Raw genomic sequence first — 15,362 nt, forward strand, 5'->3', positions numbered from 1 at the left:
AAGCTTGACTCAACCCTAGACCTAAGACCTTGACATTTAAAACAGGGAATTGACCTTGTGAAGATTTTATTTACTCAAGAAAACATGATCCAGCAGTGCCAAACAAGAGGGGAATAAGAGGCATAAGCTTCTTCACGAGGGTTATGGCATGCCTAACACGATGCAACATGATCACACTGATGAGACACCTAATTATGAAATGCAAAGAGTTTTGATCTCTGGTGGAGGGCTACTAGACCGACTCTAACACCCCTATCGAGAGCCTAGCTATGACTAGGCTTCTATTGTACAAGCACAATCTCAATAACATAGGAGACCATAGACTTCCAAGGCTAACTTTAAATTCCAGCCAAAATCACCTAAGGCTCAACCGAGGTTGGTATAAAGACACCAAGGCCTAGTTAAACCATTGGGAGAACAACAAGAATGTTGCATTGCAAAACATTAATAACATTAAAAATATTGTTACTTCTAAGTTCAAAGAAAAAATGTGGTATGAGAAAGATTTAGCAGCTAAAAGAAAATTAAGATATTATAAGGAGGTCATCAACCCCACCCTAGAAGATCAAAAGTATCTCTCTGCTTTAACTAGCTCAAAGAAGAAAATTAATATAGCTAAGATTAGAACGAACTCTCATGAGCTCCATAGTGAAATAGGTCGTTGGGCAGTTCCTAAAACACCATGGATGGAAAGGATTTTCCATCTATGTGAGAAAATGAACATGGACGATGAAAATCACTTCCTCTTAGAGTGCCCCACGTACAACCACATTAGATCTTAGTTTCATAATCTTTGTTGCAATACTGATCTTCCTAGCCTTTTACGATGTCAAAATTATAGTGAGCTCGAGAGCCTTCTCTCCAAGCTTTTTGAACATAGGAATAAAATCTTAAGTCAAACTAAATAATTCGTTTTTTAGGTCCGACAAACTAAAGTTTGGTCTCAATGGACGTTAACCATCATCATCATAATATTAATGAAATTAAGTCTTACAAATTTTCAATATTTGTTAAAATTTTAAATTGTAATTATTATTAAATTGATATTTAAATATATTGAAATTGAAAAAAAGTTTAATGTTGGAGGACAAATTTAATAGTAATTGCACCATTTAATCTCTATCTCCTAGAATTATCACGTTGATATTAATAATATCACTTTACTATGGCCTTGGAAGATTAATGGTCTCACACGGAGGAATTGTCCGTACTCTCAAAAGAGGCTAGAATTTGGGAAAAAAAAAATTCAAAATATCTTGTAGATGTAGTGTTTGAATAATATTTTCTACGGTGGAAATGGATTCAGTACCATCAAAAACCTCTAGAGCACCTAAAATTATGAAGTTGGACAACTTTTACTTAAATTTACAAAAATCCCTCGAAATATAACCAAAATTTCTATAACTTTCCTTTAAAAAAAACATAATCGTTATATTACAACTTTATTTTGAAAAGATGAAATTAAATATGTAAAATAAGCATGTCAACCTTTTAAGGATGTCAGCCATCATGATGGAATAAGAGGCCATTACTATCACGGCAACCTAGTTTATAATATTAACAATAGAATTTTCATTTCGCTGATAACTAATTAAAAGATATGATTAGTAATTTAACGCCAATATATTTTTTAATGCATTAAAATATAGATAGACAAACGAGGAGATATATACTCAACTATGCTTGGTTAAACGTCATTTTTATCGGTGAGTGTTATCCGAGATAATCACCAATCAAACTCAGGTAATCGGTTATATGTTAAATGTGTTTTGAAGTTGAGTATAATCTGCATAAATTTATTTTAAATATGGATTTAATACTGAATTGTAAATTTTTTTTGAATTTATTTTATTCAAATATTTTGTATAATCTATTATTTATTCTTTTTATTTGGATAGACATAATTAAATTTTAACATTAATAACAGATAAATACACAAATAAAATTACACATCATACTAAAATATGAAATAAACTTCTTTGCTAAATAATTTTATAATGGTGAGTAAATATATTCTTTTCATTTACTCACCGTTCATTATGTTTCACCGAATTAGACCAAATTATGAAACATAATTTGTCACATGATTACACCGCTTCAAGGTACAGAGTTTGTTACAGGATTCTTCGAGAGAGAATTTGTTACACGATTACACCGCTTCTTCGAGACAGGGACAATTTATTTGTACTTGTATATCGCTGTGCCTCGTGATTCGTCGAGTGTAAACAAACCAGATTCGAGAGCATCATCGGACGTCCACGAAAGACAAATTCTCACACAAGCACGCTTATCGCACACGCCATGCGAACATTAAAATATACATATTGTTTGTCTTTCAACAATTATACTGGTGTATGTTAATGACGGCTGTCGACATTTCGCCCCCAGTGGAGCCTTTGCGTGATATCACAATTCGCAGCCTTCTGCTACACTAAAATATGGCCGAAAAAAGTACATAAAGAGACATTCTTGAGTGTGGAGAGCACACGCTTGTGGTTTCCATCTGATTCTTCGTGACGTGCTCACTGGATTCCAGCTTTTTGTTATACTCAGTTTGGATTGTGAGTATTCTATTTGTATTTCATAGAACAGGCGAGGATCCGCGCCAAAATCATTGGGTCTGTCATTTGCAGTAGACCTTGTCTGAAATTGTAATCCGATTATTTTAGAAGAGATATTTCCATACCTGGTGCTAGTCCTATATTTAAGTTACAATAATATATTACTTATCCTGTGCTCTGATTGTTTTCTTGCTTTCCCTGATTCTTTTACAGAGAAATCATCATTCCACTGCAGAATGGCCAGCTGTAACGCTTTGGTTCCAGAGGCGTCGCCATCCGCACAACCATTTAATGTAAGCATTACGATGCCAGTTTATAAGGAAGTGAGGAATTCCCAACAAAGAGGGCATCGGCTTCGGGCTGCAGTGCTGGGTGCCAACGATGGATTGCTGACCAAGGCATCGTTAATGCTAGGAGTGGGAGCAGTGCAACCAAGTAAAAGTACCGTGGTCGTATCAGGGATGGCAGCTCTGGTGGCCGGTGCTTGCAGTATGGCCATTGGGGAATTCGTTTCTGTGTATGCTCAAGGTGATGCACAAGTCTCTGACATGAAAATAAGAGCAAGCAATCTTCGAAACCCTAACGATGATGAAGAGGACGAGAGCCTCCCCAACCCGTTCCAGGCAGCAATTGCATCAGCCCTGGCATTCTGTGCTGGAGGAATCGTGCCCTTACTCTCAGCAGCCTTCGTCAGCAATCACATTATCAGAGATGTAGTGCTGGCATCCGTGTCCAGCGTGACCCTTGCCGCTTTTGGTGTTGTGGGAGCTTACTATGGCCGTTCTCCCCTGGTGAAAGGAACTCTGAGAGTATTGATAGGAGGCTGGATGGCCATGTTAGCAACCTACGGCTTGCTTAAGCTCTTTGGCGCTACAGTACGATAGAATACTTTTGATAACGGATAGTGGATCGAATACATTTGATCATGGAAGGTATTATTGCCAAATTTGTCTGTAATTACGCCGTAAGGCGTTCCCTCTGAAACAAACTCCCCTCCCATGCCAGCTGTAACTTTGTCAGCCTTCGATTCCGATGTTAGACGATGGAAAGAGTGACGGCCATTGGATTGGAAAAAACCGGTATGAATCCGTTGAATCGGTTAGAGAACGAGGTGCAACTGAGAAAGAGGTAGAAAGACTACGCCACGTCCTTTAGCGGCAGAGGAAGGAATTGAAGGGACAGATGCTTGAAGCTTCCAGGGAAGAAGCTGAACGCAAAAGAATGCTCGATGAGAAATCAAATTACAGGTACAGATTTAAAATTTATTGTGTTGTTGATTCATTTCTAAAATCAGACTAGGTTTCGTTACCTTGTTCTATGAGAACATTACATTATTCAAGTTAGTTTCTTGGTTAATTTCTGTCACTTCTGAAAAGTCTCTGTATCAAATTAGTTTTGTGGATCTTGCAGCTTGTTTACATTAAGCTATTCTGTTAAATATTAGGAATATCCTGGTTTCGAATATGCTAATTAATGCGATATGTTCAGAAGGGCCTTGACACTATGATCTTTTTAAGCTCCAATGAAGTAGTAACAGCCAATGTTGATCCACGCAACATAAGATTGCCACCCTGATTCAACAGCTACCCCTGAAAACCGTTTCGAACCAGAAATGCACATTCAGACTTAACCTCTAATTTACTTGCTATTGGTCCATATCATTAAATATTCCAAATCTCATATATTAATTTTAACCTGATCATTTAAATGATCAGAAGTTTGCATCTGTTTTTGTTTTTTTATTTTAGTTTTTCCCCTTCTGAGCTTAATAGATGCAGGATTAATTTTTTTCCAGGTCTAAGCTTAATAGATCCCAGATTAAATTTATCTTTTTTAATAGATTTGATGGAATACTTTTACATCAATGCACCAAAAGAATGGAGCTTCTTTCGGATGTAAGAGATTTTCAACTTTTCATTGAGTTTGACAGAGTTCTGTCCGATCAGTTTTATTCACAAGTTTGCATTTGATTTATTTGATCCCTTTCTGAACTTAAACATTTGGTGATACTTTTGGTGATGAAACTGTTCTTTATTAGGAACTATAATGACATCCAGGCATGTTTACGTTATTGCACCAAACAGAATAAGTGTGGTCTTAAATGGAAGAGATTTCAACTTTTCATTAAGTTGGATATAAATAAATTCTAGTAGATCAATTTTAACCTCAAATCTCACATATCAATTTTAATCTCCTACTCTGAAAAATTGGCAAAGTGGAGTCAACGAGAAAAGCAAGTGCATTGCCTAAAAGGCAAGTGCATTGCCTAAAAGTACTGGCTGAACACTGTTGAAGAGAATAGTAAACGCCAGCAAAATCGCCATTCTAGAAATCGTGTCTCTGATGACAGAACTGCTTGTGAACAACAGAGCAAAATCCTGGCGGAAGACCACAATGAGAACCCAAAATACAACACCTATTGCACTTGATGTAGTTGCAGAGACAATTATTGCAAATTTGGCTCCCCTGCCATTTCCAGCTCCTAGCTCATTGGCAATCCTCACTCTGCAAGAATCAACTTCAAATTACACCTAAGTCTAAATTAAATAGATAATACTATAACAGACAAAAAGAAACCCATTCAAATTCTAAAAAAAGGACATTAGGTGCCATCCAAAATAATAGTACACTGAGCATACCCAACTGCAACAAAGAATCCAGGGGGTATCATCATCTCCCAGCCATTGATGTTCATGCGGAAAGTAACGAAGTTCAAGTCTCAAAATATTAGAATGTGAATTTAATTACCATGCATCATTCTAATAAGAAACAGAGAAGCAGGTTTTACCAGATAGAAAGGGAATTCACTGCAACTTGAGGATCTGTTAGTTTCCCTGTGAGGACCAGCACCCTGTAATACCAATTCTCTAAACTGAAGATAAAACAAATAATGTGAGCTCCTTTTGCGCTGAAATTAGAATCAATCAAATAGGAATCCTTTCAAGAGTGAGTTGTGGTGTGTTCAACTAACCATAGCATCACACCAGATGCGACGGAGAGCTTGAGAAAAGGCCACAAGTCTCTGAATGCTTTTCTGGAAAGCCCGGTCCACGTATGGGGACAACCTCCACAAGTAACATAAAGAAATTGACCAATTGCAGGCACCCACCACGCTAAATCCAATGTAATGGCTGCTCCCACAAGTCCCATTTCCAATTTAACGATAAAAAGCCAGGTTAGGACAATATGAAGCACCAATGAAGCTACAGAAAGCGAGGCAATGACCATGTTTTTCAACTGTGACTGCAGGGATCTCTGAATCAGAAACATAAATACAAATGCAAAGTGCTGAGGAATGAACCAGATTGAAACTGATCCGGATAGTTCAGCAATATCATCTGGCTGACCCATCAACTTGAGAAGGGGGGTGGCAAATATATAAACTGGTAGGAGGAGGACTGCAACAACAAAAAGCACAATCCAAGAGCGTTGCATATATACTCCCAGCATGTGGTATTGCTTAGCTCCGTAAGCTTGACCGCACAGAGTTTCCAGGGCACTGCCCATGCCTAACTGCCATTAAAACACAAGTTGAAACTACATCAGCAATAGGGGCCATGATGGCATAGCTGATTTACTTGCGTTTAATGTCAAAGTGATCACTTTCAAATTTTGACCTTCAAACTGTTAGAATTGGATACAGTCCGGAGTCGCTATATTAAATTTCCTTGTGCGGATTAGAATTTGAAGAGATAATTTTCGAAGAACCTTTTTTTCTCCCGCGAAATTGATAACTATATGTGTGAACAGAGCGATTGACTGTTATTTTTCTTCTTCTTTTGTATTAGGCATAAGCAGGTAATGCTTGAAGCTTATGACCAGCGATGTGAAGAAACATGCAACAATTTTTGCAGAATATCAGCGACGACTATATCGTTATGTTGATCAAGCAAGGGATGCACAGCGAGTGAGGGTTGGCAGTGGGCAAGATGCAACCCCTGACATTCTGTGTGCCCGTAACGAGCAGGATACAGTTTATGCCACAATTAAGGGCAACAAGCCAGCGGATGGTCTCATTCTTATTGAAACAGCACACGAAAGGAGCATTAGAAAGGCATGTGAATCACTTGCAGCTCATCTCATTGAAAGAATACAGAACACTTTTCCGGCTTATGATGGGGGTGGTGTTCAGGACATGCACATCTAGATGCTGAGAAGCTAGTTATTGATTTGGATGGGGAAATACCAAATGATGTGAAGGATATTGCTCTAAATTTGCTCAGGAGTCCTCCACAATTGCTACGTGCAATTACTACATATACTGCTCGAACTGTCAATCTGATAAACCGAGAGACGGAGAAAATTGATGTCGGGACTGATGCTGAACGTCTGAGGTATTTGATTATTGCTTTGCCTTCTCCATTATCTTTAATTTTGATTTACCAACAATGATATGAAAGCAGATATCGGTATTTCCATTATTGTATGATCACAATCTTGTTTTTGAAATAATAGCTGATCAATTGTCTGTTATTATATTTATAAAATGCCTTCCTTAAATACAATAGAAGTATTGGAAGTGCCTCAATACCATGGAACCCATCCCTCCTCTCCCCCTCCACTGAGAAATTGCTTTAGGAAACCACTCATCAAAATTTCGTGGGCATTTTCCAACAATGAACTTTAGGTGCAGTTTCGAGGAAATTGAAGGAGAATTTCAAAATTCCAAACAATGGGGTTTTTGAAAAATTGCCTCAATTAGATGAGACACGAGATTTTTTTTAAAATTGTCAACAGTTTGGGAGATTTTGTTGGTTTTCTAAAGGGTATATACTCAGTTTTTGGCATGGCCGAGTTTTGCAAAACAACTAATCCTTTATTTGAAGGTTGGTTGTTGGGTGCATGTTTCCTTCATGGCTTCGAATTAGAAGCTTTGATATCATGAAAATGCTTTTTCAGATCTAGGTGCATCTTCTACCAGAGTTTTAGAAGTCACTGGTTTTGATATTCAAGAGAAGATTATTCATAACTCTTTTGTATTCATTCAGTTTTATTCATCGCATACATAGCTTAATAATTTTGGCTCTAAGCACATTCTAAAAGCAAATATCTTGAGTCTACTAACCAATTGCATTTGTTATAAAGGGAATTTCCAAGATCTTGGTCCAGTTTCCTACTAACATTTGAGAATGTTGAAGTTCTGTCTATATCAAATCTTGGGGTATCGTGTAGATCTAGTATAAGACGATAGCAGATCAATAGTTATTATAAATCGTAAACCCCCTCTGTGTGTTCGATGTTTAACAAAGGGAGTGAAAAAAACTATTGGTGATGTGGCAGCAACAGGTTCATAGTAGCACCCCCTTGACAGTTTTCAATACCATGGAACCCATCCCTCCTCTCCACCTCCACTGAGAAATTGCTTTTGGAAACCACTCATCAAAATTTCGCGGGCATTTTCCAACAATGAACTTTAGGTGCATTTTCCAGGAAATTGAAGGAGAATTTCAAAATTCCAAACAATGGGGTTTTTGAAAAATGGCCTCAATTAGATGAGACACGAGATTTTTTTTAAAATTGTCGACAGTTTGGGAGATTTTGTTGGTTTTCTAAAGGGTATATACTCAGTTTTTGGCATGGCCGAGTTTTGCAAAACAACTGATCCTTTATTTGAAGGTTGGTTGTTGGGTGCATGTTTCCTGGCTTGGAATTAGAAGCTTTGATATCATGAAAATGCTTTTTCAGATCTGGGTGCATCTTCTACCAGAGTTTTAGAAGTCACTGGTTTTGATATCCAAGAGAAGATTATTCATAACTCTTTTGTATTCATTCAATTTTATTCATCGCATGCATAGCTTAATAATTCTGGCTCTGATCACATTCTAATAGCAAATATCTTGAGTCTGCTAACCTATTGCATTTGTTATAAAGGGAATTTCCAAGATCTTGGTCGAGTTTCCAACTAACATTTGAGAATGTTGAAGTTCTGTCTATATCAAATCTTGGGGTATCGTGTAGATCTAGTATAAGACGATAGAAGATTGATAGTTATTATAAATCGTGAACTGCCTCTATGTGTTCGATGTTTAACAAAGGGAGTGAAAAAAACTATTGGTGATGTGGCAGCAGCAGGTTCATAGTAGCATCCCCTTGACAGTTTTCAATACCATGGAACCCATCCCTCCTCTCCCCCTCCATCGAGAAATTGCTTTTGGAAACCACTCATCAAAATTTCGTGGGCATTTTCCAACAATGAACTTTAGGTGCGGCTTCCAGGAAATTGAAGGAGAATTTCAAAATTCCAAACAATGGGGTTTTTGAAAAATGGCCTCAATTAGATGAGACACGATTTTTTTTTTTAAATTGTCAACAGTTTGGGAGATTTTGTTGGTTTTCTAAAGGGTATATACTCAGTTTTTGGCATGGCCAAGTTTTGCACACTGATCCTTTATTTGAAGGTTGGTTGTTGGGTGCATGTTTCCTTCATGGCTTCGAATTAGAAGTTGATATCATGAAAATGCTTTTTCAGATCTGGGTGCATCTTCTACCCGAGTTTTAGAAGTCACTAGTTTTGATATTCAAGAGAAGATTATTCATAACTCTTTTGTATTCATTCAGTTTTATTCATCGCATGCATAGCTTAATAATTTTGGCTCTGAGCACATTCTAGTAGCAAATATCTTGAGTCTGCTAACCAATTGCTTTTGTTATAAAGGGAATTCGAAGATCTTGGTCGAGTTTCCGACTAACATTTGAGAATGTTGAAGTTCTGTCTATATCAAATCTTGCGGTATCATGTAGATCTAGTATAAGACGATAGCAGATCGATAGTTATTATAAATCATGAACCCCCTTTTGGTGTTCGATGTTTAACAAAGGGAGTGAAAAAAACTATTGGTGATGTGGCAGCAGCAAGTTCATAGTAGAACCCCCTGGACAATTTTCAATACCATGGAACCCATCCCTCCTCTCCCCCTCCACTGAGAAATTGCTTTTGGAAACCACTCATCAAAATTTCGTGGGCATTTTTCAACAATGAACTTTAGGTGCAGTTTCCAGGAAATTGAAGGGGAATTTCAAAATTCCAAACAATGGGGTTTTTGAAAAATGGCCTCAATTAGATGAGACACGAGAATTTTTTTAAAATTGTCAACAGTTTGGGAGATTTTTTTGGTTTTCTAAAGGGTATATACTCAGTTTTTGGCATGGCCGAGTTTTGCAAAACAACTAATCCTTTATTTGAAGGTTGGTTGTTGGGTGCATGTTTCCTTCGTGGCTTGGAATTAGAAGCTTTGATATCATGCAAATGTTTTTTCAGATCTGGGTGCATCTTCTACCAGAGTTTTAGAAGTCACTGGTTTTGATACTCAAGAGAAGATTATTCATAACTCTTTTGTATTCATTCAGTTTTATTCATCGCATTGTTAGTCACAGAAACGGAACATCAAGAACCTCATGTCTTTGATGAAATTTTTGTTATGATCTTAATGAACTTATTTATGGTGTTTTAAATCAGAGAAATGAAATCTAAGAACCTGATGCTTTTGATTTCAATGCGGATAGATGAAATGCACATCTACTCCCTTCTGCATCAGCATCATAGAAAGAAAGCATTCCTTTTACAAATACGTCCCAATTCTCTATTTTAAGTTTCAGGGGAATGGGTTTGTGGGGGATACATTGGGGATTATCCTCTTCTTTATTTTGGGTTCCCACTCTGCCCCAAGTTTTGAGCAAGGTGCCCATTCTATCTACCACTTTCCCTATCCCGGAGGCAAAATTTTTTAAAAATTCCAATAGATAGAAGGTGTGGAACACCTGGTTCAAACCATGATAAATCAGATTTGTTTCATAAATATCACTGTTGTCTATATTTTGTGTGTTGATTTCTTGCCTGCAAATTTGAATCTGTTGTAAATATTCCTGAAAATCTCTAGAGTTATAACTCGAACCCTCACGTTCTCCGCGGCATTCAGCGCCTTCACGAACAAGGTCATCTGGCTGATCGTCATTTCTTTTTTCTTTGCACGAGGCTTTGTGAAGACAGGGTTAGGTGATCGAATCGCCACATAGCCTGGTATGCATTCCTTTTCCAAATACGTCCCAATTCTGTGTTTTAAGTTTCAGGGGAATTGGTCTGTGGGGGATACATTGGGGATTCTCCTGTTCTTTATTTTGGGTTCCCACTCTGCCCCTAGTTTTGAGGAAGGTGCCCATTCTGTCTACCACTTGGCTTATCCTGGAGGCAAAACTTTTTAAAAATTCTAATAGATAGAAGGTGCGGAACACCTTGTTCAAACCATGATAAATCAGATTTGTTTCAAAAATATCATTATTGTCTATATTCTGTGTGTTGATTTCTTGCTTGCAAATTTGAATCTGTTGTAAATATTCCTGAAAATCTTCATAGTTATAACTCGAACCCTCACGTTCTCTGTGGCATTTAGCGCCTTTACGAACAAGGTCATCTGGCTGATCGTCATTTCTTTTTTCTTTGCGCGAGGCTTTGTGAAGATAGGTTTAGGCGATCGAATCGCCATATATTTTGTCAAATGGCTGGGGAAGAGCACTCTAGGGCTTTCCTACGAGTTAACTATAAGCAAAGCTCTCATTGCCCTAGCAATGCCCACTATGACTGCTAGAGCCGGGGGAGTGTTCTTGCCCATTATCCAGTCCTTGTCTCTCTCCGGAGGTAGTTTGCCCAACGATAAGTCGTCGAAGAGACTCGATTCCTATCTCATTCAGTCACAATTCCAGGTAATTATTTTCGTTGCGTATGATATTTTGGAGCATATTGATGGCATTTTCAATCACAAAAACACACTGTTTAAAACGGGATGCTTTCTATTAAATTTTGATTTTGATTTTAATGAGATTTATTATGGTGTTTTCTATCACAACAACGAAACCTTAACATCCCCATGCTTTTGATTTTGATCTAATTAACTTAATTATAGCATTTTCAGTAACAAAAACAAAATCTTGCATTTGATTAAAGTATGGTTTTGATCTTAATGAGCTTAGTTATACCATTTTCAATCACAGAAATAGAATCTCAAAACCCCACTTTTGATTAAATTTTGATTTTGATCTTATTGAGATTAATTATGGCGTTTTTAATCACAGAAAAAAATTCTTTTTCTATTAAATTGTGATTTTCATTCCAATGAGCTTAATTATGGCATTTCCAACCACAGAAATGGAATCAAACACTTGTTGTTGTTTCCGTTTTGATTTTGATCTTAATGAGCTTCATTATGGCGTTTCCAATCACAGGAATGGAACTTTAAGAATCCCATGTCTTTTATTAAACTCTAATTTTTGATCTTAATGAGTTTAGTTATGGCGATTACAGGCATAGAAACTAAATTTCAAGAATCTGAATTTTAATCTTGATCTTAATGAGTTTAATTACGGTGTTTTTGATCACAGAAACCAAATCTCAAGAACACCCGAGGTTGATTTTTATCTTAGTGAGCTTCATTATGGCATTTTTAGTCATAGAAACGGAACATCAAGAACCTCATGTCTTTGATGAAATATTTGTTTTGATCTTAATGAGCTTATTTATGGTGTTTTAAATCAGAGAAACGAAATCTAAGAACCTGATGCTTTTGATTTCAATGCGGACACACGACATGCACATCTACTCCCTTCTGCATCAACATCATAGAAAGAAAATCTTAAAACCCGATTATTTTTTATTATATAAAACCCGATTATTTTTTATTATATAAAAAATATATGGTTGTTATAATAAAACCCGATTATATAAAAATATATGGTTGTTATATAAAACCCGATTATTTTTTATTATATAAAAAATATATGGTTGTTATAATAAAAAATAATCGGGTTTTAAGATTTTCTTTCTATGATGTTGATGCAGAAGGGAGTAGATGTGCATGTCGTGTGTCCGCATTGAAATCAAAAGCATCAGGTTCTTAGATTTCGTTTCTCTGATTTAAAACACCATAAATAAGCTCATTAAGATCAAAACAAATATTTCATCAAAGACATGAGGTTCTTGATGTTCCGTTTCTATGACTGACAATGCCATAATGAAGCTCACTAAGATAAAAATCAACCTCGGGTGTTCTTGAGATTTGGTTTCTGTGATCAAAAACACCGTAATTAAACTCATTAAGATCAAGATTAAAATTCAGATTCTTGAAATTTAGTTTCTATGCCTGTAATCGCCATAACTAAACTCATTAAGATCAAAAATTAGAGTTTAATAAAAGACATGGGATTCTTAAAGTTCCATTCCTGTGATTGGAAACGCCATAATGAAGCTCATTAAGATCAAAATCAAAACGGAAACAACAACAAGTGTTTGATTCCATTTCTGTGGTTGGAAATGCCATAATTAAGCTCATTGGAATGAAAATCGCAATTTAATAGAAAAAGAATTTTTTTCTGTGATTAAAAACGCCATAATTAATCTCAATAAGATCAAAATCAAAATTTAATCAAAAGTGGGGTTTTGAGATTCTATTTCTGTGATTGAAAATGGTATAACTAAGCTCATTAAGATCAAAACCATACTTTAATCAAATGCAAGATTTTGTTTTTGTTACTGAAAATGCTATAATTAAGTTAATTAGATCAAAATCAAAAGCATGGGGATGTTAAGGTTTCGTTGTTGTGATAGAAAACACCATAATAAATCTCATTAAAATCAAAATCAAAATTTAATAGAAAGCATCCCGTTTTAAACAGTGTGTTTTTGTGAATGAAAATGCCATCAATATGCTCCAAAATATCATACGCAACGAAAATAATTACCTGGAATTGTGACTGAATGAGATAGGAATCGAGTCTCTTCGACGACTTATCGTTGGGCAAACTACCTCCGGAGAGAGACAAGGACTGGATAATGGGCAAGAACACTCCCCCGGCTCTAGCAGTCGTACTGGGCATTGCTAGGGCAATGAGAGCTTTGCTTATAGTTAACTCGTAGGAAAGCCCTAGAGTGCTCTTCCCCAGCCATTTGACAAAATATATGGCGATTCGATCGCCTAAACCTATCTTCACAAAGCCTCGCGCAAAGAAAAAAGAAATGACGATCAGCCAGATGACCTCGTTCGTAAAGGCGCTAAATGCCACAGAGAACGTGAGGGTTCGAGTTATAACTATGAAGATTTTCAGGAATATTTACAACAGATTCAAATTTGCAAGCAAGAAATCAACACACAGAATATAGACAATAATGATATTTTTGAAACAAATCTGATTTATCATGGTTTGAACAAGGTGTTCCGCACCTTCTATCTATTAGAATTTTTAAAAAGTTTTGCCTCCAGGATAAGCCAAGTGGTAGACAGAATGGGCACCTTCCTCAAAACTAGGGGCAGAGTGGGAACCCAAAATAAAGAACAGGAGAATCCCCAATGTATCCCCCACAGACCAATTCCCTTGAAACTTAAAACACAGAATTGGGACGTATTTGGAAAAGGAATGCATACCAGGCTATGTGGCGATTCGATCACCTAACCCTGTCTTCACAAAGCCTCGTGCAAAGAAAAAAGAAATGACGATCAACCAGATGACCTTGTTCGTGAAGGCGCTGAATGCCGCGGAGAACGTGAGGGTTCGAGTTATAACTCTAGAGATTTTCAGGAATATTTACAACAGATTCAAATTTGCAGGCAAGAAATCAACACACAAAATATAGACAACAGTGATATTTCTGAAACAAATCTGATTTATCATGGTTTGAACCAGGTGTTCCACACCTTCTATCTATTGGAATTTTTAAAAAATTTTGCCTCCGGGATAGGGAAAGTGGTAAATAGAATGGGCACCTTGCTCAAAACTTGGGGCAGAGTGGGAACCCAAAATAAAGAAGAGGATAATCCCCAATGTATCCCCCACAAACCCATTCCCCTGAAACTTAAAATAGAGAATTGGGACGTATTTGTAAAAGGAATGCCTTCTTTCTATGATGCTGATGCAGAAGGGAGTAGATGTGCATTTCATCTATCCGCATTGAAATCAAAAGCATCAGGTTCTTAGATTTCATTTCTCTGATTTAAAACACCATAAATAAGTTCATTAAGATCATAACAAAAATTTCATCAAAGACATGAGGTTCTTGATGTTCCGTTTCTGTGACTAACAATGCGATGAATAAAACTGAATGAATACAAAAGAGTTATGAATAATCTTCTCTTGAGTATCAAAACCAGTGACTTCTAAAACTCTGGTAGAAGATGCACCCAGATCTGAAAAAACATTTGCATGATATCAAAGCTTCTAATTCCAAGCCACGAAGGAAACATGCACCCAACAACCAACCTTCAAATAAAGGATCAGTTGTTTTGCAAAACTCGGCCATGCCAAAAACTGAGTATATACCCTTTAGAAAACCAAAAAAATCTCCCAAACTGTTGACAATTTTAAAAAAATTCTCGTGTCTCATCTAATTGAGGCCATCTTTCAAAAACCCCATTGTTTGGAATTTTGAAATTCCCCTTCAATTACCTGGAAACTGCACCTAAAGTTCATTGTTGAAAAATGCCCACGAAATTTTGATTAGTGGTTTCCAAAAGCAATTTCTCAGTGGAGGGGGAGAGGAGGGATGGGTTCCATGGTATTGAAAATTGTCCAGGGGGTTCTACTATGAACTTGCTGCTGCCACATCACCAATAGTTTTTTTCACTCCCTTTGTTAAACATCGAACACCAAAAGGGGGTTCATGATTTATAATAACTATCGATCTGCTATCGTCTTATACTAGATCTACATGATACCCCAAGATTTGATATAGACAGAACTTCAACATTCTCAAATGTTAGTCGGAAACTCGACCAAGATCTTCGAATTCCCTTTATAACAAAAGCAATTGGTTAGCAGACT

The 15,362-nt window shown here is 36.8% G+C and overlaps 2 protein-coding genes across 2 annotated transcripts; one reads left to right on the forward strand and one right to left on the reverse strand.

Moving 5' to 3' along the window:
• Positions 1–2,797: 2,797 nt before the first annotated feature.
• On the forward strand, positions 2,798–3,445 carry LOC149156460 (vacuolar iron transporter homolog 2-like). The gene has a single exon (XM_089444760.1). The coding sequence runs from the start codon at positions 2,798–2,800 to the stop codon at positions 3,443–3,445; it is 648 nt and encodes a 215-aa protein (XP_089300886.1).
• A 556-nt stretch (positions 3,446–4,001) lies between these two features.
• LOC149156461 (protein DETOXIFICATION 27-like) lies at positions 4,002–6,392 on the reverse strand. Its single transcript, XM_089444096.1, has 5 exons — positions 5,533–6,392; positions 5,351–5,433; positions 5,201–5,258; positions 4,828–5,066; positions 4,002–4,150 (listed from the first exon to the last, which is right to left on the reverse strand). Exons 1-5 carry the CDS (start codon positions 6,066–6,068, stop codon positions 4,074–4,076), a joined length of 993 nt encoding a protein of 330 aa, XP_089300222.1. The 5' UTR covers positions 6,069–6,392; the 3' UTR covers positions 4,002–4,073.
• Positions 6,393–15,362: the final 8,970 nt, after the last annotated feature.

Source organism: Pinus tabuliformis, chromosome 9 (genome assembly GCF_031772625.1).
Source record: "Pinus tabuliformis cultivar Carrire ecotype Pingquan chromosome 9, CPIR1, whole genome shotgun sequence".
NCBI lineage: Eukaryota > Viridiplantae > Streptophyta > Pinopsida > Pinales > Pinaceae > Pinus > Pinus tabuliformis.